The sequence below is a fragment of the Rhizomucor pusillus genome (assembly GCF_041956525.1).
Source record: "Rhizomucor pusillus strain CBS 183.67 unplaced genomic scaffold VTP01scaffold_3, whole genome shotgun sequence".
Taxonomy (NCBI): Eukaryota; Fungi; Mucoromycota; class Mucoromycetes; order Mucorales; family Lichtheimiaceae; genus Rhizomucor; species Rhizomucor pusillus.
Window position 1 is genome coordinate 1,845,954 of NW_027192145.1, and position 26,819 is coordinate 1,872,772.

General features: G+C 45.5%; 9 protein-coding genes across 9 annotated transcripts; 5 read left to right on the forward strand and 4 right to left on the reverse strand.

Annotated features, from left to right (window-relative positions):
• Nucleotides 1-367: 367 nt before the first annotated feature.
• VTP01DRAFT_6949 (uncharacterized protein) lies at nucleotides 368-2,078 on the reverse strand (the record flags this gene model as incomplete). Its single annotated transcript, XM_069385906.1, has 4 exons — nucleotides 368-1,023; nucleotides 1,084-1,641; nucleotides 1,715-1,884; nucleotides 1,957-2,078. 4 exons carry the CDS (start codon nucleotides 2,076-2,078, stop codon nucleotides 368-370), a joined length of 1,506 nt encoding a protein of 501 aa, XP_069243322.1.
• Nucleotides 2,079-4,067: 1,989 nt separating this feature from the next.
• VTP01DRAFT_6950 (uncharacterized protein) lies at nucleotides 4,068-9,890 on the forward strand (the record flags this gene model as incomplete). Its single annotated transcript, XM_069385908.1, has 3 exons — nucleotides 4,068-4,393; nucleotides 4,540-6,843; nucleotides 6,908-9,890. 3 exons carry the CDS (start codon nucleotides 4,068-4,070, stop codon nucleotides 9,888-9,890), a joined length of 5,613 nt encoding a protein of 1,870 aa, XP_069243323.1.
• A 327-nt stretch (nucleotides 9,891-10,217) lies between these two features.
• On the forward strand, nucleotides 10,218-10,801 carry VTP01DRAFT_6951 (uncharacterized protein; the record flags this gene model as incomplete). The annotated part of the gene is made up of 2 exons (XM_069385909.1): nucleotides 10,218-10,309; nucleotides 10,381-10,801. 2 exons carry the CDS (start codon nucleotides 10,218-10,220, stop codon nucleotides 10,799-10,801), a joined length of 513 nt encoding a protein of 170 aa, XP_069243324.1.
• Nucleotides 10,802-12,401: 1,600 nt separating this feature from the next.
• Nucleotides 12,402-12,994, forward strand: VTP01DRAFT_6952 (uncharacterized protein; the record flags this gene model as incomplete). Its single annotated transcript, XM_069385910.1, has 3 exons — nucleotides 12,402-12,611; nucleotides 12,669-12,787; nucleotides 12,850-12,994. 3 exons carry the CDS (start codon nucleotides 12,402-12,404, stop codon nucleotides 12,992-12,994), a joined length of 474 nt encoding a protein of 157 aa, XP_069243325.1.
• Nucleotides 12,995-17,117: 4,123 nt separating this feature from the next.
• Nucleotides 17,118-18,871, forward strand: VTP01DRAFT_6953 (uncharacterized protein; the record flags this gene model as incomplete). The annotated part of the gene is made up of 6 exons (XM_069385911.1): nucleotides 17,118-17,270; nucleotides 17,342-17,375; nucleotides 17,450-17,703; nucleotides 17,782-18,447; nucleotides 18,511-18,747; nucleotides 18,815-18,871. 6 exons carry the CDS (start codon nucleotides 17,118-17,120, stop codon nucleotides 18,869-18,871), a joined length of 1,401 nt encoding a protein of 466 aa, XP_069243326.1.
• Nucleotides 18,872-19,793: 922 nt separating this feature from the next.
• Nucleotides 19,794-20,810, forward strand: VTP01DRAFT_6954 (uncharacterized protein; the record flags this gene model as incomplete). Its single annotated transcript, XM_069385912.1, has 5 exons — nucleotides 19,794-20,023; nucleotides 20,091-20,227; nucleotides 20,302-20,336; nucleotides 20,423-20,530; nucleotides 20,604-20,810. 5 exons carry the CDS (start codon nucleotides 19,794-19,796, stop codon nucleotides 20,808-20,810), a joined length of 717 nt encoding a protein of 238 aa, XP_069243327.1.
• A 403-nt stretch (nucleotides 20,811-21,213) lies between these two features.
• On the reverse strand, nucleotides 21,214-22,151 carry VTP01DRAFT_6955 (uncharacterized protein; the record flags this gene model as incomplete). Its single annotated transcript, XM_069385913.1, has 4 exons — nucleotides 21,214-21,719; nucleotides 21,781-21,942; nucleotides 22,002-22,020; nucleotides 22,086-22,151. The coding sequence occupies 4 exons, from the start codon at nucleotides 22,149-22,151 to the stop codon at nucleotides 21,214-21,216; spliced, it is 753 nt and encodes a 250-aa protein (XP_069243328.1).
• Nucleotides 22,152-22,714: 563 nt separating this feature from the next.
• On the reverse strand, nucleotides 22,715-24,626 carry VTP01DRAFT_6956 (uncharacterized protein; the record flags this gene model as incomplete). Its single annotated transcript, XM_069385914.1, has 4 exons — nucleotides 22,715-22,875; nucleotides 22,950-23,224; nucleotides 23,324-24,500; nucleotides 24,569-24,626. The coding sequence occupies 4 exons, from the start codon at nucleotides 24,624-24,626 to the stop codon at nucleotides 22,715-22,717; spliced, it is 1,671 nt and encodes a 556-aa protein (XP_069243329.1).
• A 293-nt stretch (nucleotides 24,627-24,919) lies between these two features.
• Nucleotides 24,920-26,668, reverse strand: VTP01DRAFT_6957 (uncharacterized protein; the record flags this gene model as incomplete). The annotated part of the gene is made up of 9 exons (XM_069385915.1): nucleotides 24,920-24,937; nucleotides 25,000-25,214; nucleotides 25,295-25,345; nucleotides 25,421-25,633; nucleotides 25,706-25,793; nucleotides 25,871-25,912; nucleotides 25,978-26,010; nucleotides 26,074-26,268; nucleotides 26,339-26,668. The coding sequence occupies 9 exons, from the start codon at nucleotides 26,666-26,668 to the stop codon at nucleotides 24,920-24,922; spliced, it is 1,185 nt and encodes a 394-aa protein (XP_069243330.1).
• Between the last annotated feature and the right edge of the window lie 151 nt (nucleotides 26,669-26,819).

The window sequence follows — 26,819 nt, forward strand, 5'->3', positions numbered from 1 at the left end:
GTATTCATAGCCTCCTGCTGAGCACTGAGCAAAACTGTTCATCTATGTATGCTGGGTAAACTTTTTTATCAGTTGGTAATACTACCGAGTATGTAACACAATGACAAGGACCTGGCACGTTTCTGGTGTCAAGTTACACCTTCAATGTTGCAAAAGTTCTCAGAGACTCTTAACATCCTTGTAACAGACCAGGTTTGCTCTGATTACTCCACACTGTACCAGACACACGGAGAAGGTTACGAATGAAAAAAGAGGACATCACATCGATATGATTTTTGATGCTAATATTTACAAAACAACGAAAAGAAAAGCAAAAAAAAGTGTGCGTAAAAGTAATGCAGAAAAATAAAAACGAATAATCAGATCTCTACTCCTTCTCCTTCTTGGCCTTTTTGGCCTTCTTTTCCTTTTTCTCCTTCTTCTCTTTCTTTTCCTTCTTTTCCTTCTTCTCCTTCTTGTCTTCACTGGATTCTTCCATCTCATCTGCTTTTCGTTTCTTGGATTCTGCAGGTTTTGCGGGCTGCGTTTCAGCAGCAGGAGCAGCAGCCGCAGGTGCTTCGGTCATGACGGTATCGTTCTGGGTGTTGTATTGTGCGGTCTTGTTGAACTTGAATTTCTGTTGCTTTTGCTGTGTGCGGTCTCGGTTGGCTCGTGCGTTTGATACTGATTCAAGCATGCGGATTCGAGATTCAACCTTGGTGCGTCCATCGATACCGACCTCGTTGCTGTCAGTTTCGCCAAGGGCATCGACTCTCAGAGAAATGGCTGCCTTGGTGGCCAACATTCTTGCAACCTTGGCCTTGGCCTTGGGGTTGGCCTGACCGATCAAAGATGCGTGGAAAATAAGACCGTACTTTGGTGTGTTGTGCTTTGTCTTCAAAGCGCGGAAAAGTGCTTTTTCAGCACCCAAAATTTGGATGGTAGATGCAGGTTGCTTTGCAAGATTCATGAGGGAGCCAGCATGGGCAATCAAACGGGCACCAACCAATTCACCAACAAGAGCAGTCAAGTTAGGCGCAATAGCTATACAGACAAAAATATTTTAGCAAAACAGCAGAAACAAATGCTCGAATTTAAACATACCATTCATGCGGTTCTTGAGATATTCATAAAGTTGAGTGCGGTATTCCGAAATGGAAATAACTTGGTCGCAAAGAGCGTGGATGTTTTCAATATCCTCATCAGAGATTTCGGTACCCATGGAGATCTCGGCAGCTTCCTTGACTTCAGCCTCCAATTCTTCAGGAAGAACTGCTGACAAGTCAGTTTCTTGAGCGTTTGAACGGAAGCCCATAGTCTTGACGACCTTGGCGTAAGCCAAGTTATCGGTGATGATCTTGCCCATTTCAGGGAAGTGCCAGCCGTACCATTCCTTGACACGCATGGAGTATGTGTTGAGTTCTTTGTCAAGATCGTCCAACAAACCGATAGCTTGAACAATCATAGTGTCGACTTTGTCGGGACTGAACTTCAGCTTGTAACGTGAGAGAGAGTGGGAAAGACCGAGAGACATGGCGTTCAAATCAGAAGAGGATAGACCGGTGACAAGAGATTCAAATTGCTCGCGAATACCACGGTACAAATCCAAAACAGTGTTATCACACAAGACATTGATGCCAAAACTTTGGTTGAGAGCGCTGCCTATTCATCAAATCGACACAGTTAGCATGTCAAGTTCGATCACTTTGCCCTTTTAGATCGAGCAGCAATTTACCAAGCTTAGGATCGCCAACAATAAGCTTTTCCTTCTTTCTGTCCTTTTCGGACAGTTCCTCCTCCAGGAACTTTTTCAAATTGCTGGGCACCTTGCCCTCGACGATGCCGGTGACGGCAGACAGAGCGTCAGTTGTGTTTTCAAATTTCGAGAATGCCTTGAGCTTAACGCTATCGTACCAAATTCGTCAGTAACAATTATCGTGACGTTGCAGCGAGTTAATCTAATGTCAGAATACATACGTCTTGTTTGCCTGCTCAGGAGTCTGGAAATCCTTCCAGATCTCTTCGGGCTTGTCAAGTTTGCCGTCTTTAACGAGTTTGAAAAGAGCGTAGCCGGCGGCTGTTTCGTAAAGGACCAGCATCGAGGCGGAAAAAGAGAGGGGAGGTGCAACTTTGCCTGGACAGCAAGTTTTTTTTCCAGACCTGCCGACCAAGCCACCCGCACGCACACCTCGTGGTGGAAGGAAACCAAGCTTGGTTATGTCGCCAGTGACCTTCCCTTGATTTTCTATAAAAAAGAATATAAAAGCGCTTATCTTGTCTATAGTATATGTTTCTTGTATCCTGCGTTATTGACTATGCATCTTTCAAAATATATAGTGTATAGTTTACTGTCGAGTTTTCCTATCGCAGCCTATTCATCCAGGAAAATGGTGCTCACGCTTCCAAATATGAGATCCAAAGTGTAAATCATTTCTCTCTCTCTCAAAACATTGATGAGAAACAGTTTAGATTGACTTTATGCTACAATATGCTTCCTAAGCTGCATAGGAGAAATGTTATCAGCAACAAAGTCTCATGAATATCTTTCTGTTTCGAGTAATATTGATGGGTATAGCTGTCTGATTACGACCCTCGCCCAAGAATTACAGAAAGGGGCTGTGGCAGACTGAGAATGCGTTAGATTGTAGTATCACTGTGCAAAACCGTTGAATATTGCTACTGCTAAATTGAATATACCAATACGTTCCTAGCACTATGCTGGAATCTATTCTAATTTGAATATGGAAAGATAGATGAGTGTATGTACTCCATATGATATATATAAGCTTGCCAAACACTAGTGCTTGCTTTGGGTAGTTGCATTGTTGCACAGATGTAACCTGGCATGAGGCCATCTCGGGAACTATCCGAAGTATGGTAAATTCTGGGCCGGTCCATGTGCAAGCTAAAGTAGCTTTGTAGCATAAAGGGATTCGGGTACTGTTGACAAAGATATCTTGCCTAGTGGCGGTACAAAACAGTCATCGGTTTGCATGGTATGATGCTAATCTAGCGGATGTAGAAAATCCATTCCGGAATGCAGGTTACATTTGTGCCGCGAGCAAGGAGGAGTCTCTCTCATCCTGCCGTGAGGGAGCGTTTTCCTTTGAGTACAATCGATTTGCATGGTTCGGGATAGCTGTCGAAAGAATTAGCGACAATTATATCACAGAAGGTAAATATATTCACTACAGAAATGCAGAGTAGTCTATCATTGATGACGCTGTGCGCATATGTATGAAGGAGGAGTCGATAAATTGAAGCAATAATTCTATCATCTGGGCTGATGCACAAGAAAGAAGGTGGCTGCCACTGCAACATTTGCGGTCGTCTGGGTACGAAATTTGGGTCCTGCATGTGCCCAAATTTTGTGGTGCAAGATCACCGCGCTGTACCAAAAGAGTGTCGATTTAGAGTCGTTTCGATCAAAACAAGTATTGACTAATATATCCGTTTCGTTTTCGCTGAGATCGCTTATATAGACATGCAGAAACGATGATTCAGGTTTCATCCAGCCAAAAGAGTTTCGATGGGTGGACGGGAGAGCAAAGGAAAGGAGGTGACGGGACTTTTCATTATACGCGTTGATGTGCTTGCTTGCTTGCATTCTACGCGGTCGATCTCTAAACTGGCCTAAGTTTTGGCGTCGGTGGAGATTTCAACAACTTGAAAAACACATAGCAAAGTATCAACAGATGGAAAAAGCCACGTACGGATTAATCTATCAAAGTGGAAAAAGGCATGTCATTCACGACATAGCAATGAAGGGAAAGCTGCCATTTTTAGAACAATCTGGATGGGAAAGGGCGGTTGCAAAAATAGGTAGCACAGTCTGGCAAACCAAAAAAAAGTTATTTTTTACCTTGAGGGAGAGAGGGGATCCTTTTCTTCTGCTTTCCACTAGCATCCTCTTCTCCCTTTCCTCACATAACTTTTCACCGGGCACGATTGTTGCCACTGTTGCTACCGGTGTTCTGTACATCTAGAACAGCATCTCGCTGAGTTCACCTCCTTCATCTCGAACCAGCTGTCATTTCGAAAAAGAACTTAATACGCAATAGCTAATCAATTCATCATTATTTTTTGCCATGCAAGACGATTCTCGCACAGATCTGTCTTGCCTTCTAACGTCGCCGAACCAGCCGCCAACGGAAGACAGCATATCGAATCTGCTGCAGAGCAGATACAAGCGGAACCAAATCTATACCCGTGCTGGTCATTCAAACCTCATCGTTCTCAACCCCTATCAACCTCTTGACAGTGCAAATGATGCCACGCTGGAGGCTTACGCGGACGCCGGGTACAGAGACGTATCTGAAAACAAGCCACTCTTGCAACCACATGTGTATGATCTCGCTACGAGAGCTTACTTTCACATGCGAAGAACTGGCGAGGATCAGAGCATTATTCTCAGGTAAGCGTTTCCTTCTTCAATTTCGTCCTTTACAAACGGGAAGGAGAAAGGGGTGGAGAGAACCGACGTGTACAGCAAGGGCGCGGGTGTTATTGGTCGGCTTCAAATTTGGCAATACCCAATTATTTACCGTGCTTTTGAAACAGTGGTATAACAGGTTCCGGCAAGAGTATAACACGATCACACCTTGTCAGCCAATTGACCCTGCTGTCCACACACAGCAAAAAGGAAAACAAACTACAGCAACAGATACGCAATGCTGCTACCATCTTGGAAGCCTTTGGTCATGCTCGCACGGCTCAGAACTCGTCCGCTTCCAAGTTTGGAATGTTCCAGGAACTTCAGTTTAGCGAGCGCGGCCGCATCATCGGTGCAAAGACGCTGACTTATGCCTTCGATAAGAACCGAGTCACCGCCGTTCCCCTCAACGAGCGCACATACCATGTCTTCTACTCTTTGCTTGCTGGTACAACCGTTGACGAGAAAAATGCCTTGCACATCAACTTCCCTGCAGACCATTTCCATTATCTCAATCAATCGAAATGCATCACAACCCCGGACAGAAACGACGAGATCGCTTTCGGGGATCTCAAGAGCGCCTTGAAAATCTGCGGCTTCAAGGCAAAGACCGTGACACAAATCTTCCAGCTATTAGCGGCAATTCTCCATCTCGGTAACCTGCAGTTTGTCGATAACCGCGATGGTGCAACGATGAACAACGAAAGCTGCAGCGTAAAGAACGAAGATGTCCTCGAAGTTGTCGCCGCCATGCTGGGTGTATCACCATCAAAGCTCGAGACCTCGCTTACGTACAAGCTTCGACTTATCCGAAAGGAACTCTGTACGGTCTTCATGAACCAGCAGGGGGCTCAGGCACAACGTGACTCAATGGCGCAGGCTCTGTACAATGTACTCTTTCTGTGGATTGTGGAATCAATCAACACCAAGATCTGTTACACCGACCGTGAACCTGCCAACTTTATTGGCATCTTGGATCAATTTGGCTTCCAGAATTTCAAGACCAACGGTTTCGAAGAGTTCAGTGCCAACTTTGCCAACGAACGTGTTCACCAGTTCTTGATCAGTCAACGTTTCAATGATGACGAGGGCTTGAATGCAATCATGGTGCGGGACGGTGTCCCTCTGCCTCGGGTCATCACCATGGACAACTCGGGCTGCCTGGACCTGCTGGTCGGCAAGGAAAAGGAAGTCCGGGAGAAGAACATTAGCAAGTCCGCAGCACTGGGATTAGGTGGTGTGATTGGTCTCATGGACCGCGACTGTGCAAAATATCAAAGCGGCGCAACTGAAGCTACAGATGCCAACTTTTTGGCCAACCTCCAGCGTCAATTTGGCTCGCACTCATCGTTTGCAAAGACATCACAAACGTATAGTTTCGGCATCAGCCACTTTTCTGGCACTGTCCACTACACTGTCGAATCCTTCGTCGAAAAGAACTTGGATGCGCTATCTCCTGATTTCGTTAGTTTACTCCGTGACAGTAGCTCCAATGCATTTGTTGCCAACCTGTTCCAGAGCTCAGCTATGGCTACAGAGTCGCATCCAAAAGACGAACGTACCATTGTAAAGGCCCAGCTCACCAGCAAGCCTACTCGTGCACCGTCCATGAAGCGCCCAGGAAAACGACGTGGCAACACCGAAGCAGCCTTGGTAACCTCACCTGCCGCTGAAAGTGGAGATGCAGAAAAGATGGTCAAGGATGCAGAAGAAGCCTATCAGAACATGCAAGTAACGACTGTCATGGATCAACTGTATATGACGTTGCGGGATTTATTCTATACCATGTCGGATACCCGTATTTACAACGTTATTCATATTCGCCCGAACGACATGCAGACCCGCGATATGTTCGATGCTAAGCGTGTTAAATCGCAAATCAGGGCATTCTTGCTTCCAGACTTGACGCTTCGATGTGCGCAAGAATACGCTAATTACTATACTTTTGGCGAGTTCCTCGTTCGATACGATCGCCTGGTTGCATCCTTGCAAATCGACGAAAGCAAATCAGAACGAAGCAGAGTGGAGGCCGTTTACACAATACTCAATTGGACTCAAACTCAAGCGTTCATTGGTGTTGACATGATCTGGCTTTCGTATGAGACCTGGAAAGAGCTAGAAGATAGCATCCGTGCTGCCGAAAAGGAGGAACGTGCTCGTGCCAAAGCAATGGGCGCAGCCAATTCCGACATGATGACGGAAGGTACCGGCTATGACCAGCAAGAAATGTACTATCAGGATGCCAACGACAGATTATTGCCTCCCGGTGGCGCATACGGAGATGGAGGCCATCTTGCTCCTGGCTTCGGTGCTGGCATGGTCCGCTCTTCAGTCTTTGAGGATGGTGCAAGTTATATCAGCGAAGATATCAAGCATGAAGGAAGCCAATGGGGTGAAGAATCCGAATGGGGAATGAAAGGCTTAGCAGAAGGGTAAGTTTGAATATCTGGCCGTTCCACTGCATTTTCCGGTTATTGACTTTGGGTGAATGAAAAGATTTGGTCCCAACATGGATATGAGCAAAATGGTGGAAGACTATCAAGCACCTCAACACCAACAGGTCGAAGAAATGCCCATTACTGCTCTGCGTATCTGGTGGGTTCGCTTTGTATGGTTTATGACGTGGTGGATCCCAAGCCCCTTCCTGCGATGGTTTGGCAAGATGAAGCGTGAAGACATCCAAATGGCTTGGCGTGAAAAAACAACTCTTTGTCTCCTTATTTTGTTCTTCTCTGGTATTGTTATCTTCGTCATTGTCGGTCTCGGTGAAGTATTATGTCCCGGCACACGCTCCATGTATTCTTCTGCCAACGTCCAAGCACATAATGTCAAGGACGACATGTACGTTAGCCACCGAGGTATCGTTTACGATATCACGAATTTTGCAAGAAGCGACCACGGCACGACTTCACTTCCTGCTGGTTCGGATGAGATGGAAGTACTCGCTGGTCTGGATGTATCGTACACCATCCCACCACCTCTCACCGTTGCCTGCCCCGGCTTGGTAACCTCTTCAACAGTAAAGATCCAACCAAACTCCTCCATTGTACTCGGTCCATTTGTCCATTATTCTGGTGACCAACTTCAGATTACTTCGCTGACGGACATGGCAAGCAACAGCTGGTACAAGAATGTGTTCTTGCCAGAAATGAATCTCTACAAGAAGGGTGTTCTGGTCATTCCTATCAAGACGCTCAAGGAGGATTATGAAGGCTGGGGTCGAACGGCGTTGGCTATCAACGGCAGAGTCTATGATATTACAGACTATCTTTCTACTGCTAACTACTATGGTAGCGGATCCGCCTCGAGTGATTACAACTTTTTGAACTCGGCAGTTGTGGAGATCTTCAAAAAGTTCAGCGGAACGGACGCCACTGATAACTGGAACAAATACAAGAGTGCCATGTCTGCCGAAGAACAGGCGATGAATATGAACTGTCTTGACAACTTCTTCTACATTGGCCAGGTCGATGAACGCGAGACTCCACGGTGTACTTTTAGCAACTATTTGCTTTTGGCATTTGCCCTTGTGATGTGCTTGGTCACCCTAGTCAAATTCTTGGCTGCTCTGCAGTTTGGAGGTGCACCTACTCCTGAAGACCACGACAAGTTTGTCATCTGCCAAGTTCCTTGCTACACCGAAGGCGAGGAGTCTCTAAAGAAGACCATCGACTCGTTGACTTGCATGAACTACGATGACAAGCGAAAGCTGCTGTTTATTATTGCCGACGGTATGATTATGGGTAGCGGAAACGATCGCCACACACCTCGAATCGTACTAGATGTATTGGGTTACGACACAAAGAACGATCCTGAGCCTCTCATGTTCAAGTCTATCGGTGAAGGCAGCAAGCAGCTCAATTACGGCAAAGTCTACTCTGGCTTGTATGAATGCGAAGGTCACGTTGTGCCTTACATAGTCATTGTCAAGGTCGGCAAGGCTTCAGAGCGTGCTAAACCTGGAAACCGTGGCAAGCGTGATTCCCAGCTTATCTGTATGAACTTTTTAAGCAAGGTCCACTTTGATGGCGAAATGACACCATTGGAGCTAGAGATGTATCATCAGATCAAGAATGTCATCGGCGTAAATCCATCGTTCTATGAGTATATTCTGATGGTTGATTCCGACACAGAAGTGGAACCGAACGCCCTGAACCACATGATATCTACTTTCCTCCATGATGGTCGCATCATTGGTCTCTGCGGCGAAACTAAGCTGGTCAACGAAGATAAATCCTTGACAACCATGATTCAAGTCTACGAATACTATATTTCTCACCACCTGGTCAAGGCTTTCGAATCGCTCTTTGGTTCTGTCACCTGTCTGCCTGGCTGTTTCTGTATGTACCGCGTCCGCACACCTGTCAAGAACGAGCCTCTTATTGTATCACCCAAGGTGATCACGGAGTATTCCGACAACAATGTTGACACGTTGCACAAGAAGAATCTGCTGCACCTCGGTGAAGATCGTTTCCTTACAACCTTGATGATGAAGCATTTCCCGCAATACAAGATGAAGTTCACTCCCTACGCTCAGTGTAAAACGGTCGCTCCCGAACGTTGGAAGGTCTTGCTCTCTCAACGTCGTCGATGGATCAACTCTACAGTGCACAACTTGTTTGAACTCATTTTGCTTCCGGATCTGTGCGGTTTCTGCTGTTTCTCAATGCGTTTCGTTGTTCTTATCGATTTGATCGGTACTCTGACCCTCCCCGTATCAGTGGTCTATCTTGTCTACCTGATCTACGTCATTGCTTCCAAGACAGGACCAGTACCGGTACTTGCGTTGGCTATTCTTGCTGGTACCTATGCGTTGCAAGCAATTCTGTTTATCTTGAAACGTCAGTGGCAGCACATTGGTTGGATGATCTTCTACATTATTGCTATCCCGGTCTTTTCGTTCTTCCTTCCAGTATACTCTTTCTGGCACTTTGACGATTTCTCCTGGGGTAACACGCGTGTTGTCGTCGGCGACAATAAGCAGAAGAAGATTATTATCAATGACGACGAGAAGTTTGACGAAAAGATGATTCCTCTCAAGAAATGGAGTGTTTACGAGCAAGAACTTTGGGAAATGGGATCCACTGGTTCTCGCGAGACTGGCGTCACCGGCCACAGCTATCACAGCTACTACTCATATGGCTCCAAGGGCGGTCCTCCTGGAGGCTTTGGCGGCGCTGGCGGCGCTGTCGGCTCCGTTATTTACGATGGACGTAGCATGTACGGCGCACCTGCATACGGTGCCGGAGCATACGGTGGCTACGGCGGTGGTGCCGGCTCTGTTATTTACGATGGCACTCGCAGCATGTACGGAGGTCGCAATGCAGGGTCAGTTATCTATGATGGCCGCAGTGTATATGGTGGCAGCCAGGTTGGCGGTGCACCCGATTATGATTACTATCGAGATACGCATCACCAACCGGACACACGACCGAGATCTCGAAGCCCCATGATGGGTGGTGGCTATCCCATGTCTTAAACCAGCATAGCATTAGCATGATAGAGAAATCGTAACAGCTTGTAAATACTCTTGTCCTCTTATTCCTTCCCTTCTTTCTTCTTTTATTTCCTCCTCTCTTTTCAGTTTCTTGAAATCAAACAGTCTCCACTTTTTACATCTGTTATACATGTGTCCGTGTACCATATATATTCTGCTCTTTTTCCTTTGCGACGCCATATTCCACAGGTAGGACAAATCCGACCACTGAAAATTGATATGGCGTTTGCTGGTTCGTCGACGACGGATTAAGCGGTGGTCGGCATTAAGCTCGTTCCGAGCCAGTGCCATCCATATTAGTATACTCTCATGCGCTTTGAATTGATTGCATCTCTTGTCGCCTTGACAGCTACCAGTGCTCTCTGCGATGAGCAATCCGTATTTTGGAACTTTGAAGAGCAGTAAGAAGACGTTCAAGCATGCAATTATAGGTTCAAGTTCATATTTCTAACGAGCGAGATCAATTCGCCAGACACATGCGGGACAGTCACCACATTGAAGTCTCAGATGAAGTAGCTTTCTTCAAAATCCACGACACAAACGGTGACGGCTTCTGGGATGAAATGGAGCTGCGATCCATGTATGGTCTCGAACGTGATGTTGATCCTGAGGCGAGACATGTCGGCACTATTATCAACCGGGCGTTCCAAGATCTCGATGCTGACGCCGACCGCCTTATTTCGTTACAAGAATACATGCGCAGTAAACTTCCAGACTGGACAGAGCAGGAGAAGAAGCAGGAACAGCAATGGATAGAGCAGCATGCCGGCGATGCATCCTCTCTTCCTTCTCCTGCTGCTGCTGCTCGCGCTTATGACGATGCCGACCGGCCTCAATGGCAGGAGCACGACGACAACGAAGACCATGTCCCTGATAAGTTTAGAGCTCATTGATCAATAAAACTAAAGCTGATACCTTGGGAGTGTTGACGTTACATCAAGTGCTGCGGCGGATCATCGTTTATTTTCGTTTTTCCGTAGATCGTTATCTTCGCTTTTAATTTAACCGAGTGCGTACGATGCTCGCAGTATACAATTGTTCGATTTTCCGTAAATCGCCCCAATTACAAATGTCTGCTACTTGACATGCGTAGTATATCGTGATTACAAAGCAATGATTATAAATGATAAAGAGAATATTAATGGCGCAGAGGAGATCTCTTACAAATTAATATAATGTACCGTTTGCAAATGTAGTGACAGCATCCCAAAGTTCGCCGATGCTAAAGTTTAACCCGTTTTTGTGAAACAGTGAAAATCTTCTGCATCCATGACGATGAAGAAGCTTTGTGCAATGCTTTGTTGTTGCCGCGCTCTGGAACAAGCAAGAGGCTAGACTGTTCTAGAGATTGTAGAGAAAGAATGCGCCAGTAATCTTTGCTTCCACAACACATTTGTAATGCAACACAATCAGATTACGCTACGCATCATATCGCAACGAATTTTTTCGAAAACACAAGTCAGGTGCTGAAACACTGTGTAACGAGATCGCCCACGGTTACTCGAAGCTGACAGGTTTAAAGTTTTTTCCGTTCATTTTGCAATGCAAGGTATGAACCAGGTGATGTTTTTGTTGGTGCATTCCGCGGGCCCGTCGAAAACCAGATGCTGCGCGCATGCATTCACGCAGGCGATGCACGGTGCACCGCCTATAATTGTGTTTCTTTAGATACGATGGTTTATTTTCAACAGCAGCCGCTGTGTTTTTTAATTAAATCTTTGACCTGTCAAAACGTTTCAGTGGCCTTTCTTGGGAGGAAAAGGTTTTACTCTGCTGGATTTGTAATCTCGGCATGAATCGGCACCGACCGTCCCAAAGTCCATCCCACCGACTTGGTGCTACAAATTCGTCGACAACCCCCGCTCCACCGCGTAAAAGAAAGGGGAATGACGCCTGCTGGCTCAAGTTTGGTTCGCTTAAGAGGGTGGGACATGTGCTTATTCATGCATGGCGGACAATCAATTGACTGATCGTATGATGGTCTGTGTTCCCATCGACACCACCAGAACGAATTTGACAGGCGTTAGAGTCAGAATGATTTAAACAATCGTTAAAATTGCGTTTTGCTCGGGGGGCTTGTCAACAATTTGTCATCAATGTCAATAGACTGAGGTCTGAAGTCATGACAATTGACGTTCCGGTACTGTTTTTGTGAATGATTGATTGATTGATTGCTCGCAGAATAAGGCCTAGAGAGCAGAAACTAGTCGAAACTACTAGTTGTGGTAAAGTGGACTCGGCTAAATTATAAGGCAACAAACCGGCCCAAAGTGCATCATAAGGATGAGACACAGAGGCACAAGAGCTTTTTCATTTTGCCGCAGTCCCCGATCCGCCGTCGAAAAACAGAGAAAAAAAAAGATGGATAGCGTCACTGCGGTCACGACAGCATTTTTCAAACAGATATATAAGACCTAGAGAGTAGCGCGTCGAGTACCTCAAATCAAGTTATCTCAACTAGCAAGTGATTGATCGATAACAAGCAAAACAACAATGGACGCTGCCAACGACGTTTCTGCCTTTGTCTCTGACTACTGGGTCCGCAACACTTGGATTGCAGTTTTCACCTTCTGGACCTTGTTGGGTCTTGTCTACTGGACTCGCCATCTCTTGGGCGACTCTGACAAGTCTGCTACAGGAAAATCGGAAGATCCTGAAGTTGCAAACAAATCAAAGTGGAAGCCAACAGGTGGCGCCATTGCTGTATGTACTCCTTTCTTCTTTAACAAGGAAAGCATACACTAATTCGTTATCAATTAGCGCCGTGCTGAAAACGCATACCGCGTCTTGCACGATAACTTCTCCTTGCTTTTGGGCGTTGTCATTCTCAACACTTTTGGTGGCGGTTCCACGCGCGCTGTTTTGATCCTTACATGGCTGTAAGTCATCCTGCCTTCTAGAGTAGGTTGAACAATTACTGATGGTGTCCTTATTCGAACAGTTACTTTGGCTTTACTGTCATTTACGCCTTCACTGAAATCGGTATCGAGCACCGCTTCGTTCGCTTCTTTTACAGCGGTATCTTCTATGGCCTCGGTCTCGCTATCGGTGGTCTTGCCTTCGCTCAAGGCTGGAAGCACTCTTAATTGTACCGAAGAGATGTACTGCCTTTACTTTTATTCCTTTGATTAATCAGTAGTCCCTATTTCTATCTCTTATTTCCTATTTCTTAATCCTTCTTCATGTAGAGTTCACACTTGACTCTTCCTTCTTTACTTTTTTACTTTTCGATACTAAAGTTACAGCTCTCTGTCTATATAATGGATTCGTGTGTATACTTTTGACCCAGTAATAATAAATTGTGCAAGTGAATTCCTCCTTTCCTAAATCAAGCACAAGACTCATCATGTTGTTGTAAGGTTTTCAGCTAGCTAGGAAGTTTGTCCTACTCAAACCAATGCTGAAAAGCTAGTTTTGCATAAGACTTGTGTTTGACTCTGCCCGTTTTGCTTCTCATTGCAGTTATGCATATTCAAACGACATCCAACGCTTGCCTTCCAGACCTCGGAGCCAATCTCGTATCGTGTCACTTTACATATCTGACAGGTTCCACAGTCGACTGCGTAACAGACCCGCGGATGACGAGTGTCTGTACATGCATCAAACCCTTTTGCACACGGGCCGTGAATATCCGAATGTTGCTGGGGATACTTATGCAGTACCTATGAGAAACGCACGCCTTTTTTCCTTTTCACCAGACCAATCAGACCCACTGATTGCAGCGTGGACAACAAGGTGTTGAGACGTTTGTTAAACGGCAGTGTTATAAGTGTACCCTATTCCCTACGTATTCTTACTGTATTACATTAACGCAATTTACGCTTGCAATTCGAATTTACATCCTTCGATTGATGCTTTCATGGCTATTATTTCTCAACAATTGCAATCCATGACTCCTGTCATCTAGTCTTGCATTCTACGGGCTTGGGGAATTTCCCAGGGTGTGCAAGTTTTTTCCCAAAAACGTCGCGATCCAGAGATAAGGAAAGTTACTTGCAAGTGACATATGCCTGGAATGGATTTGCAAGAACTGCATGTAGAGAACGAACGCGCTGCTTTGATTTCTATAAGGGGCTAACATCACACTCGCCGCAGTAACGTCTGTAGAATATTCCATCGCAATCCTCACAAATAGACATGTTAGCTCCATACATCAGATTACTAAATCTTCAATCATCCAAACAACTCCCCCATCAGATATTGGATATCGTGAACACAACGGACTTATTATTCATATTTATGCGGCGAGTAGACGTCTTGCTCCACTGCGTGTGTATATTTGACGCGATGAATACTCGCGACCCGTTCCAATAAAGACGTTAGAAGCGGTTAAGACATATCTGGATGAAAAAAAAACCCAATTCGCGAACATAGGAACATAAAGTTGGTAAGTTTTGATGATGAAACGTCTGTGAATTCTGTCGCGAGAGACCGGAGGCGATCAAGACCGCTTTAAAGCGCAAAGATCATAACTGCATGAAGTCGCTGATCAACGTTACTACAGCCTTGCAAGTGGAAATATAGTCTGTATATTCATATGGATACACAATCATTTTCTCTGCTAAATATTACCCGCTTCATCGCCATGTGGATATAAGCAAAGTGGATACTCAAAGCAGCCAGAATGCGGCGGCTGCAAATTTAGCGCTCAATGCAGCATGGAGTTTCGAGTTGAGCATGTCCTGCACACATGCTCGCTCTGTACGCTTGCAGCAATCATCAAGAACAGGCTTGGGATGTGAGATATTGATCAGTTTGAGATATAAATACGGAGCTTGCGACAATCTTTAGTCTCACCACCCTATAATCGAATTGGATGCTTGCGTTACCTTCTTTATCCCCCACTGTGATTCAAAGTACGGACACATCAATTTGAATTTCCTTTCATTGATTCACTGAAAGCACCGCTTGCCAAAAAACAACAGCAGTTAGAAGTTAAAATGAACTTCGTGTCTGTCTCTCGTCGTCGATTGCTTAAATGTTGTTGTCTGCGCATACACTAAATTAGCGCACAGAATCTACAGGTTTTGTACGTAATCAATTGAAAGATTTTTATAACAGAAGCACGTTCTTGAGTACTAACGCAGGGATCCTACACGCGACCCCGATTTACAGGTTATGCAATTTGCAGGTTTATGCAGGAAAACTGTAGGAAATTCTCCTATGGTGCCTGCTGTCAGATCCATAGCAATCGAAAGATGTCATGTTTCTCCTGCGTATCGGTTCAACAAAGCATGAAAGTATTGGAAATATCCAAAGACGGATCAACGACGGTGTATATGAGCATAGAAATGCCAAGCAACAAACAACCAAAAAGCAAAAAGTACAGGAATTAAAAGAATTTATGATGGGATCACAATGGACGATACTCACATTTTTAAGAAACTTATCTGGAAATTGGTTTCTTTAAAAAAAAGTTGCTAAAAGGCTTTTCATACTGCGTGACATCAAATGGCTTAATCAAAAATTGTCCCGATCGTCGTTGATCTTGTATTTATTGCCATGCTGATTCTTCTCTGTGATGATGTTATCGGAAAAGTCTAATTGCTGGCGTCTCTTCATGGTATTAGCAGGCGGTCATCCATAATGTGAGCGAACTCCGCATGTGCTATCATGTTCAACGCCCTCGATTATTCCAAATTCTTTGCGAAATTAGGCATCGCCTTACTGTTCCACAATCCATCCCGCGGACCTATCGAAAAATAGACTCTGCCAACTTTACAGTTGTTGATTTGGAAACACACGGCGCAGAAATGAGCTTAAAATTATATGCCTAACGGAGTAATTACTAGTTCCTTCTCCTTTTGGATTTTGGGGGTAGGGGGAGGAATGGGAATCGCCAGAACATACAGCAGGATTTGCATATGAATGTCAACATTGCTGATCCTATTCTGGGCTCTTCTATGTATTAATTATTTGCTTATTTTGCCCTTTTAGTATTCTTAATTTATTTACATATAGCTATGGAAAAACGGCTGCTCGTTGACATTTCATTCCGGAGCCCCGTTGCAGACTGTTTATATGCTGAGTACTACGTACTACCGGACTCCAGAGTCCGTTTAACTCCTAAGCTCAACGGTCAAGTGTAGGGACACGAGCTCTCACTTGGCATGATCCAAATACTTTCTAGAGTATCAATCTACAGTTCCTTAACTCAGCTTTGCATGAAAGCAGTAAATATTTACCAGCTTATATATTATATCACCAAGGAGGAAATACTAATCATAGAAAATCTGGGACAGCACCTTAAAGTTATAGTGGAACAGTAATAAACAGTAGTGATCAAGAGTCCATATGCAAAGTGGCGAGAGAAATAATGAACCTTGATTGGAGGATGATCCAGACCATATATAGTACTACATCATTTAAATTGACCTCCTCTTTGCTTATTATCTTGGTAAGCAGATACATCGATGGAAACAACGTGGCAAGGGGCTAAGAACGTTTGATCCGTTAACGGTGTTTCCAGAATTACCATATGTGAGCCCGGGTCTTCTCGTGTGGGAGTACAGATATTATGCAACGAGAAATCAGTGATGCCTTGCACTTGCTGTCAAATTGAAGAGGTGTATATGGATGCCGTGCACAGAGCAAGTTACCAGTAATTCGGTGATCGCGGGATCAAACAATGATTAGTCTGCATGTAGTCCCGCATTTAGCCGTCATGTAAAAGATGACAAGAAAAAAGTACATTTAGGGTGTTGCTTGGCATCTGAGGTGGCACAGTCTTGAGTATCATCACTCCGCGGCTTCCAGGTTTCGATCACCTTACATCTGCAGTTGAACACGGGACAGCGGACCGTCTCACTTTCTATTGAGTGTAGATCTAGAGCTTGATAAAATTACAGTTTGGCAGTACCGCTTTGACAACAGCGTTGCCAGCCAGTAGCTGTGTTTATTTTAAATAGAGCGGTGGATCCGTGTGTGCACATGCCTTCGGGCTAATAGCCTGCTCAAAACAATGGAACTGTCTTCTTCTCCACACACATGGATGCGACCCCACATTAAGATGGCGTGTGAACGATGCCCGTGAGCTTACGGGCGTTAGGGGATTTAGCAGAAAACCTCCGATAATTCCCCGCATAGCATAGGCTGGGCGGAATCCTGCCATTTGTGTACTCATGACATGTTTTCGTGTTCAGAGATAATCGTACCTATTTTTCTCCACTCTTCTTCCATCTTTTTTAAGGCCTTGCTCTCTATCTTAATATGAACGAAGCTGCTGGTTCTGCTTTTTCGTTACCGTCACCAACTTCTCCAATTGTACAGAACGAGCCTAAGCCTACGACATCTGAATCGGCTGCAGGATCATCCATCGTTCCCAAAAAGAGACCAAGCAAGGGCCACGTTGCTGCAGCTTGTGTGAGCAACCAAACAAAATCATTGTGCTTTTTGCGCAGATGGATATTAAACTGTTTTTTTTTCTGGTCCAGGTGAATTGCCAGAGAGCTCATCTTGCATGCGAAAGTAAGCGGTAGATGCGTTAGATAGTTGTATAAAGACAGAGGGGTTTCTTACGTAACTGTGCACCTGACTCTTAGCGTCTCGACCTTGCAAACGATGCGTGCAAACAGGCCGTGAGGATACTTGTGTTGATGCTCAGCACAAGAAGCGTGGTCGACCGAGGCGTCGCGATAAACTCGCTTCGGTTGCAGAAAGTCACAGCAATGTGACAAGCAACGTAAAAGTACTACCGGGAATCTTCCCGTCTGGATTGGTTCAATCATCGTTTATAATGACAAGTCCACCCGGTGCGGGCAGTGACAACAGTGCGCTGCAAAAATGCACGGTAACTGTATGTGTTTCAGCACCTTTACTGCGGACGCTGTAATTGGCAGATCTTAACCTTGATTTTCCCGCTTTTCAACAACAGCTATTTCTATCTATGGAGACTTGTTGCGCCCGGGTATCAGATGAGACATTGGATTTGTTGGGAATATATCCTCATGAATTCGCTCATCGCTCGCTATATGAGTTTGTGCACCCTGAACACTCTGACCGAGTCGCTCGGATACATCGTTGCTTGCTGGACAATGCAACAGCTTTCAGTCGCCTGGCCGACCCAACCAAAAAGATGGCATTACCTCCTACACAGCGAACAACAGCTGATTGTTTCGCCAACACTTCGCCAGCTACCTTGTTGAGTATAGCGAACGGATCGCAGACGATAAAGGAAAATATTGCACTGAGGACATCAAATGGCAGCTATATCAACTTTGAAGCTCGATTCTATCTCGGCGGCGGTCTAGGTGCTGACCTTTTTGTACCGAGCACGCTGGAGCAATTATACATTGTGTGCGTTGCAGCTACGGACCGACCCTCCTCACCGTCATGCTCGAACATCACAGTTCCAACAAATACAACAACGACTCCAACCAACACGGCAGCTATTCCTGCTCTTGCCACTACACAACCTACATCGATTCCGCTCCAGGAACAACCCTTATTCCGACCAAGAGTTCCAGATTTTGCATCCCTTTTAAGTCATAACCCTATACCATCCGAGAGCATGGCAAGTGCCAATGATCTTCTTCCTATGGTAAAGACATGGAGCTGTTTACGAGAGGTTGCACAAACGGATGCTAATTCCGCGGATTGGTAGTTTGATACATCTTCTCCCGGTCAAATGTCCCATGTACGGCGACCGTCTTCGTATGATGATAGCAAGTCTATATCGCTTTCTTCAGGACACAGACGGCATTCATCGCCTCCATATACGGGAACCAGGTCGTCGCCAGCGTCTGCTGCTGCTGAGCTATCGTACCCGCCTGAAGACAACTCGGGGGCACTGTTGGACGACTCTGATATCGAGATGATCACGCTCCAAGCATCACAGCCTGTAAGTTGGTCGCCCTCGTCCCCCGTCGCTTCTTCTTCGAACGGAGACCTTAACAGCCCATCCGCAGATGTATTTTCTCGGTCAAGGAACCGATTGGATAACTCCCGAGGTCCTCCGCGTGTAAGCACACGGCAGCCAGAATGCAGAATGGAACCGGAACATCATCAAAAGAGGGACAATACATGGGTAAATCCAAGCACAGTCTATTTCCAAAAAATATCATCAAGTCGATTGTCTCCCGATACAAACGTCGGCCACCACACTTATCGCTCTCCATCAGCGGCAATGATGGATGCCGTTCGATACACACGGCCAGGCGGTAGCCCAAACAGTGTTCTGAATCCTGTAGCAACACATTTAGGCGTACCCAGCATCCATCCTCCCATCCTACGGACAAGACCTTTCGCGTCCACCAATACCCTATGATGATTTATATATATATATATATATATCTATTACATATGTGTTTGTAGTGCTTCCCCTTGCTGAAAGTAATTCTGCCCTTCAAAGATCCAATACGCTAACCACCCATTCCCCTTTCGTCAATATATCACAACTTTGTACCTAAACTGTGATAGCAAGCAACAAGTAATCGACTTTTCACATACTATATCGGGCAATGATCTATGAGGGTGCGCAAACCTTGGTTTCAAAAGAAACTCTATGGAAGCAATTCTATATCGTCGTATGACGTAAATGGGTGCATTTAAGCTTTTGGGCTAAAAGGTACGTGTCCAAGGAATGGACTGTCTCTTGACAACAAAAAAGCAAACTCGCAAATATTCACAAAAACAGTACAAGATGAAGAATAAGAATCTTCATCTGGCCATCTCCGTTATTTTCACATGACTGTGCCCATTTGCGGGGTAAGAGGATGAAAAAATGCGATGTTCCCCTCGCTCGCTGGTGGGTGCCCTGGTCTGCTGGACACTGAAACTTTAATCCCGACTCGCCCGCTTGGCATCCTTTGTTTTTAAAAGTCTTATCCTGCTCTTTCTCCCCTCGCACTTTCCAACCCACACACAAAGCAAACGAAACCGAATAAAATGTCAAATCCAGTTGAGACCGGCAAAAAGTTGGCAGCATACCGCGCCGTGGACGAATACATCAAGCCTGAACACAAGGTCGTTGGTATCGGCTCAGGCTCAACCGTTGTCTATGCTGTGGAGCGTATCCTGCAACGTCCTGAACTTAAGCACATTGTCTATATTCCAACAAGTTTCCAGAGCAAGCTCCTTATCATTGAAGGAGGGCTGATTATGGGAACCGTGGAACAGTGAGTCGATCTGAATAAAGAGGCATACACAAACCCTGTTTTTGCTGACATCTCGACCCCCACACAGATACCCAGAGATCGACGTTACTATCGATGGTGCCGATGAAGTCGACGAGTGCCTGAATGCTATCAAGGGTGGCGGTGCATGCCAGTTCCAAGAAAAGGTAGTAGCTGAAGCAGCAAAGAAGTTTGTCATCATTGCAGGTAAGCACTGCTGCTCTCCTACGCTTGCCTTGTATATACATGTTACTAACGCATTGTACTTTCTCATTGATAAGACTATCGCAAGAAATCATCCAAACTTGGTACCCAGGTAAGCAGTGGACGAAAAGATTAGATGGAAGAGAACAAGGAAATAGAAGTTTGGTGAAAGAAAAAGACTGATCTCGGACGTTGCAGTGGTTGAAGGGTGTTCCCATCGAAGTCGTACCCATGACTTACAAGTCTGTCATTCGTGCCCTTGAGTCCAAGTTGTCTCTGAAACCTGAAAAGATCACTTTGCGTATGGTAAGAGGATTACGCGTGTGTGTGAGAGTGTGTGTATACAGCAGATGGTAACTTTGCCATGGAAATTACACAGGCTGTAAACAAGGCTGGACCTGTTGTTACTGACAATGGCAACTTTGTTATTGATGCTCACTTTGGTGCTATCGAGGACCCAGTTGCTTTGCTGAAGGAAATCAAACTGCTGACGGGTGTGTATGAGGTTGGTCTGTTTTGCAATATGGCAGAGACGGCATATTTCGGTGAAGCCGATGGTACCGTCAGTCTTTTGCAGAGAAAGTAAAGTAGGCAATAAAAAGTATGTTCTTCCTCCGCCAAGCAGGAACACAAAAAATTTCGACACGCGAAATTTTTTCCCATTTTTTTCAAGAGAGGGAAAGCGCGCTTGGAATTTTTTCGGCATTTTTTTTCGCGTTACGGTTGCCAGAATATGCATAGATCACCAGTCATTTACGCGGCGGACTTGTTCCAATTAGCAGATCCTTAATTTCTTTATGGCAACGAAATGTTCATGACTGTACAGGAAAGAAACGAAAGAGGAAAGAAGGGAAGAAAAGAAAACATGGAATAAAGGAAATCGGAGGGAGCTGGTGATCGTCTCCCTCTGCCAATGTAAGTACAAGTAGAATATCTGAAGGGTGAGTGGTTGGAGTTTGGATAAAACACGAAAAATTTGCATGCCGTGTTTAAGCCTTGGTGGCACGTGTCCTGGTGCTGCTGCGTTTAGCAGGTGCCTTTCGAGGTGCCTTAACACCTGCCTTGGCAGTGGTAGACTGCTTCTTGGTGGGTGCCTTCTTAGCGGCGGCCTTCTTTGCAGGTGCCTTGGTTGCAGCAGCCTTCTTTGCGGGAGTCTTCTTCTCAGGAGTCTTCTTGGCAGGTGTCTTCTTGGTAGACTTTCGGCCGCTGGTGCCGGAGGCAGCAGCAGTCTTCTTGGTGGTCTTCTTGGGGGCAGCCTTTGTCTTCTTCTCCTCAGTTTTGGTGCGAGGCTTTGCAGCAGCGCGTTTGGTGCTGGAAACGGTGGGTGCAGCCTTCTTGGGGGCAGCCTTCTTAGCAGTGGAAGCTTTGGTGGCCTTGCCAGCCTTTGATTCGGTGGTCGACTTCTTTGCAGAGGTGGATTTCTTATCGCCAGTCTTCTTGGTTACCTTCTCGGTCGACTTTTCAGGTTTCGCCAACTTTACAGTTCCAGACATTCCTAGCAGCATGGTTATTATTCCGATCACGCAGAGGAAATCGCGCTGTTCATTTGATTATACCTTTGGGAAGGCTAAAGACGTTCTTAGCAACACCTCGCTTGATGGCAGCATTGATCAACGAGTCGAAGCGAGCACTGGGAGAAATCTTGTAGTTCGCAAGGATGTACTTCTTGATGGCAGGACGAGAGCTGCCTTTGCGTTCCTTGAGAGCAAGGATAGCATCTAATACATGATAGACTGGATGAGTGAACACGTCATGATGAATGATTTTTTGTCGCTACCCTTGATCATGGCTTCGTACTAGAAAAAGAGAAGAGCATATATAAGGATAATGTACAGAAAACAAGGACGTGTTAAAGTCTTACAGTAGGATGATCCGCCTTTTTAGCAGAGCCGGAGGTAGCTTGAGAGGTCTTGGACTTTGGGGGCATTGTTAGGTTTGAGGATGAAAAATGAATTGGAAAGAGAAAAAAGAACTAGTCAGGCGTGAAAATTGACCGCATTTAAAGGGATGCTCGTCGGAGCTGAATCACCAAGCACTCGTGTGATCTCGCTGAACGAGAACCCATTTCCAGTTTACGCAATCGATACGCAGAATCTCCAAGGCAAAAGACAGTTTATCTTTGCTTCAATCCACTCTGGACATCCTACTCAATCTTGATTCTGTATAGTTAATCTCACTCTCGGTTTTTTCTGCTGAATAAAAGTACATTAAAGTGGGAAAAATCCAAACTTCAATCTCGCGGATAATAATTCTAGTTTGAATCATTGTGAGCAGGAAACTATACAACAACAGGTCGAAGCAAATACAATGAAAACAATATTTATGGCAATTTACAGACCAGCAATGTATAAATCTTTTGATACATCGAGAACGCGCTCATTCTCTTGATATCCAAGGAATGTAAAATGATGAAGAAAGAGGATGGCAAAAGTGAGATGCATAAATAGAGGAAGTGTTGTTTGTTTGCTTTGGTCTTCTTCGTTCTTTGTATTAAATGAGCATTTCTCGCTGCTCTCGACGACGCTGTTCTCTTGCTCGCTCCATATCAAGCATCCGGGGAGTAGCTGCTCGGCCTGTTAGAGCTGTGCGTGTTGGCAGCGTCATGAATTTGGGCATCGGGCGGTGTTCCAGGTCTAACGAGATATTTATTGCTGCGAGAGGAGGGGAGGTGGGGAAGGAAAATTAATGGTTTTGCCAGGAGGAAATGGCTGTTCGGGACCCATACCTGCTTGTAAGTGTTCAATCCAGGATATCATTTCCACATGGGTCGGAAGCCGAAGCAACATTTGCGGACCATGAGCCGTCGTTAGTCTCAACGAGTGTGGTCGCTTGGTATAGTCCCATGCTCGCCCTGCTTCGGCTCCAGCCAAAGATAGGGTCATGAGTGGGGCCGGTTTAGAGTGTCGTCCCAGACGACTGTAGTATTTGCTGTGCCTATCACCATTGGGTGCCGCCCGATAAATCCGCAATATAGTTCCCCACACTTCTACGTAAAGTTTTCTAATGATATGCGTGCAACGTAAGGAAAAAAGAAAACACGAAAAGATTAGCACCCTCTTTTGGCAAATAGCAATGCAACCTAATTCCAGCTTGTCTTACCTCCACACGCGCCATCGGCTCCGTACCCCAGGTGCATCCATCTCGCGCTTCAGATGCACATGTCCCATTTTGTATACGGTGCATTTGTAAGGTGGTAACTCTTCCTTTCCTTCCTCTTCACGCGGCAATATAAGTGACCGGCATTTTTCCCATCGTTTCATGAGTGTGGTATCAAGATAATCGGGAGGAGGGGGCATGGGCATTACTATCATTGATCGGCGATTTGGGTTGTCAGCTGTGATGGTGGAAGTAGGGCTCGCAGGACGTATGGTGGATGATTGGGAAGGCTGTATGGAAAATGATGATGCGGATGAGGGAGGGTCTTGGGACGAGATGGATGACATGGAGAGACGGTTAGCAAAGTACGCGGGCATAGAAAGTGGTCGAGGTAGCCGGGACATCAAATTCCGCTTCCGTGGTACTACAGTTCCCGGTCTACCTTCTCGCGATACAAACTGCGGCTGTGGTTGCAGCTGCAGCTGTCGTTGTTGTTGTTGTTGTTGTTGTTGTTGTTGTTGTCGTTGGTGCTCTGTCGATTGTTGTAATAAAGAGGAGGATGAGGGTGCAGATTCGGGGCACGTTAACTGAGAAGGTTCCGGATACGGCGGAGGGTCCGGCTCGTACCCATCCTCGTCTTCCTCAGCGATCGTACTCTCGCTCATGACCGACATAAATGATGAGCGCACTGAAGTTTTGCCTTTGTCAAGGTGATTGATAGGTTTTGAAAGAGGCGAACTCCGGTTGCCTGGAGACCATGCCGAACTCGGCAATGCGTAGCGATCAAAGGCCTCGACGGCGCGGAGGATAGACTGGCGCTCGTCCTCTTTTAAATCTAATAGCTCATTGTTAGGGGACGGAGAAGTCGGAGTCGTTGGTGACATGCAAGTAGAAGACGACGTAGAGGATGCCGACGATGAAGTTGTCAAACTTGTAAGGGATGGTGTCATGTCGGAGAGATCGCTGCATGTCGAAATTCCTCTTGTATTCATGTGAGCCTGGATGCTCCGTACGCATTGGACAAGCCTCCTGCAGTCATCTGGGTTGCAGATACCAATGTTGACAAAGTCACCAGCATCGTTCATCGATAGAAAACGGAACACGTCGATGCGATTTTTTTCAAAAATTGGAATTAGACGCTCGAGGCTCAAGTGCATCAGAATAATGGTAGGCAGGGTCGCTGCTTGTAGACAAGCATTTCAATAATGAGTCATAGTAGAATAAATTTTTTTCAGATGAGAAAAGTACCTAAAAGCATTTCTCTTCCATAGTCTTGGTTTCCAAAGGATGTGCAGACGGGCACCATGGCTATTAATGCATAGAGCTGTTCGCCTGCCCAATGCGGTAAAACGGAGTAGATAAAGGTGAGAAAGAGAGGCAGAAAGTGTCAGAGAGAAAAGAAAAGGAGGAGAAGAAAACAAGAAAGAGCTAGAATGAAAAGATCTACGGCCCAACCGCAATTGTAACGGTCCGCACTGGTTCATTCGCGCGTGACAATGCACGGCATTTCATTTTTTCAGTCTGTGAAGTCATTTTAAGCTCAATAAGGCATGGGCGGGATTTTTGCTTCTACGATGATCCATCATTACATATCATCATTTATTTGGTTTTTTGATGCTGTTAAGAATTTGTCAGATGCATTTAGTTTCTGCTCCTAGCTATATCTTTTTCTGAGTTACCTCGGGTCTGTGAGAAGTCTCGTAATCTGCGTGAACAAATGCCCGTTCAACACTTGGGATTGACTCGAGCTTTATCTGGAGACTTTCGGCAATGTCGTGAGAATCCCTGAGCGGCATCTCAGGCGGCAACACAATGTCAACTTCCACGTATAGATTCTCTCCTGCATAATACGCGCGGCAAGTATCAACCTGGCACACACCAGGATGCGTGAGAGCTGTAGGTTATGTATCAGTGTCAGTCATATGAATTAGCAATTGCATTTGGTTGTGTTATACTTTCCTATATATGTGACACGCTGCAAAAAGCTGACATCAGCAGTCTTGCCAATAATGAGCTGTGTATGTTCTATGTTTTGATGCAGACGCAATTGTTACTACTTTGTGCACGGCAGGACGCGGCAGATTTGGATTTCATTCTTACCAATAAGCGTTGAAACCCAGCTGCGCAAAATGACCAGTGCAACGAGAATCGATCCGACCGGGTCAATCCAGCTTGCGATCCGACTTCCGAGGATGCCTGTAATCAAACCCAGTGAATTGACAAGTATATCGTTTCTATGATCCTGAGCAAACAGCCTTGCGGAAGCGTAGTTTCTGAGTGTCATGCAGTAAAACATTAGGAGAAACTTTACACCTTCCGAAGGCGAAAAAAGTAGGGGTAAAACTTTAGCCTCTGCTGCATTTAAGCTCACAACGGAGATCTTACCGAGTGCTGTCGAAACCATCGCAATTGACAACGTACTCATGTTGGGGCCTTCATTGCCTCCTGTCGCGAGTCTCTTTGCTGCTTCTATCTATATATCCAATAATTGTCAGCAAGGATTCTTGTTCAATGTACTATAAAACGTAAAAAATCGCAATCTCCGCTTACAATCAAAAAGATAGCAACGCAGCTCATTAGGCAGGATACCACCTATATCGAGATTTTTCCATCTCTTGTCAACGATCTGGGTTTAACTCCGTGCGTGGCGATCTTACCATAATAGCGGCTGTTTCCATCCGAGCTTTGCCCTAATAAGACAGAAATTTGAGACATGCATACACGAATAGGATGCGTCTATTCTGATTACGGACTGCAGGGTACTTTATGGGGTTCGGACGTGCCACTTGACGCGCCATCCACATCATTACAACGGAACTTAGGAGATCCATAAATGCATCCGACATCGTGGCGAAAATTGCCAGTGAGTCCGAGAACACGGCAGCTACGATCTGTAGTACAAACAAGATCACATTGGCCATTCCTGATCCATAGACGGCAATCTTGACCTTTTACGTGATCATTACAACAGTTTAATGTTTTTCCTGTCGAGTTTAATTGGGGCGGGTTTACTTTCACCTTCAAGATCTGCTTCTCATGGTCCTCGTTGTTATCCGAGTTCAACGGACTCAGCAAATGATCGATTTGTTCATTCTGCTGTCGGTAAAACTTTTGGACTTTCCTGCGCTTGACTTCAGTGATATCTTTTTCAGAGATTCTACTAGAATTGAGCGATAAAGGATCAGGTAAAGTATCATCGGGGCCTTGTTCAAGAGTGAAGGCGGCGTCTCTGGGACGTCGGTGCTGCAAGATACTGGTAGCTTCAGATACAAATGCTTTCAGGGCAAGCGAGGAGTCTGTCGCGTTAAGTGATTTTAGCTCTATAGTCTGCGTGCTCGTGGTCGCCATCGTAATAGATAAAAAAACGTTTATAGTTCAAGAGAAAAAGAAACAGGGAAAAAAAGTCTCGGGGCCAAGAAGGTATGCAAAAAGGAAAAGGCGGTGATGATCCCAGAGGGGTTGGCTGCATAAAATGCAAAAAATGTGCGGCAAGCTGACG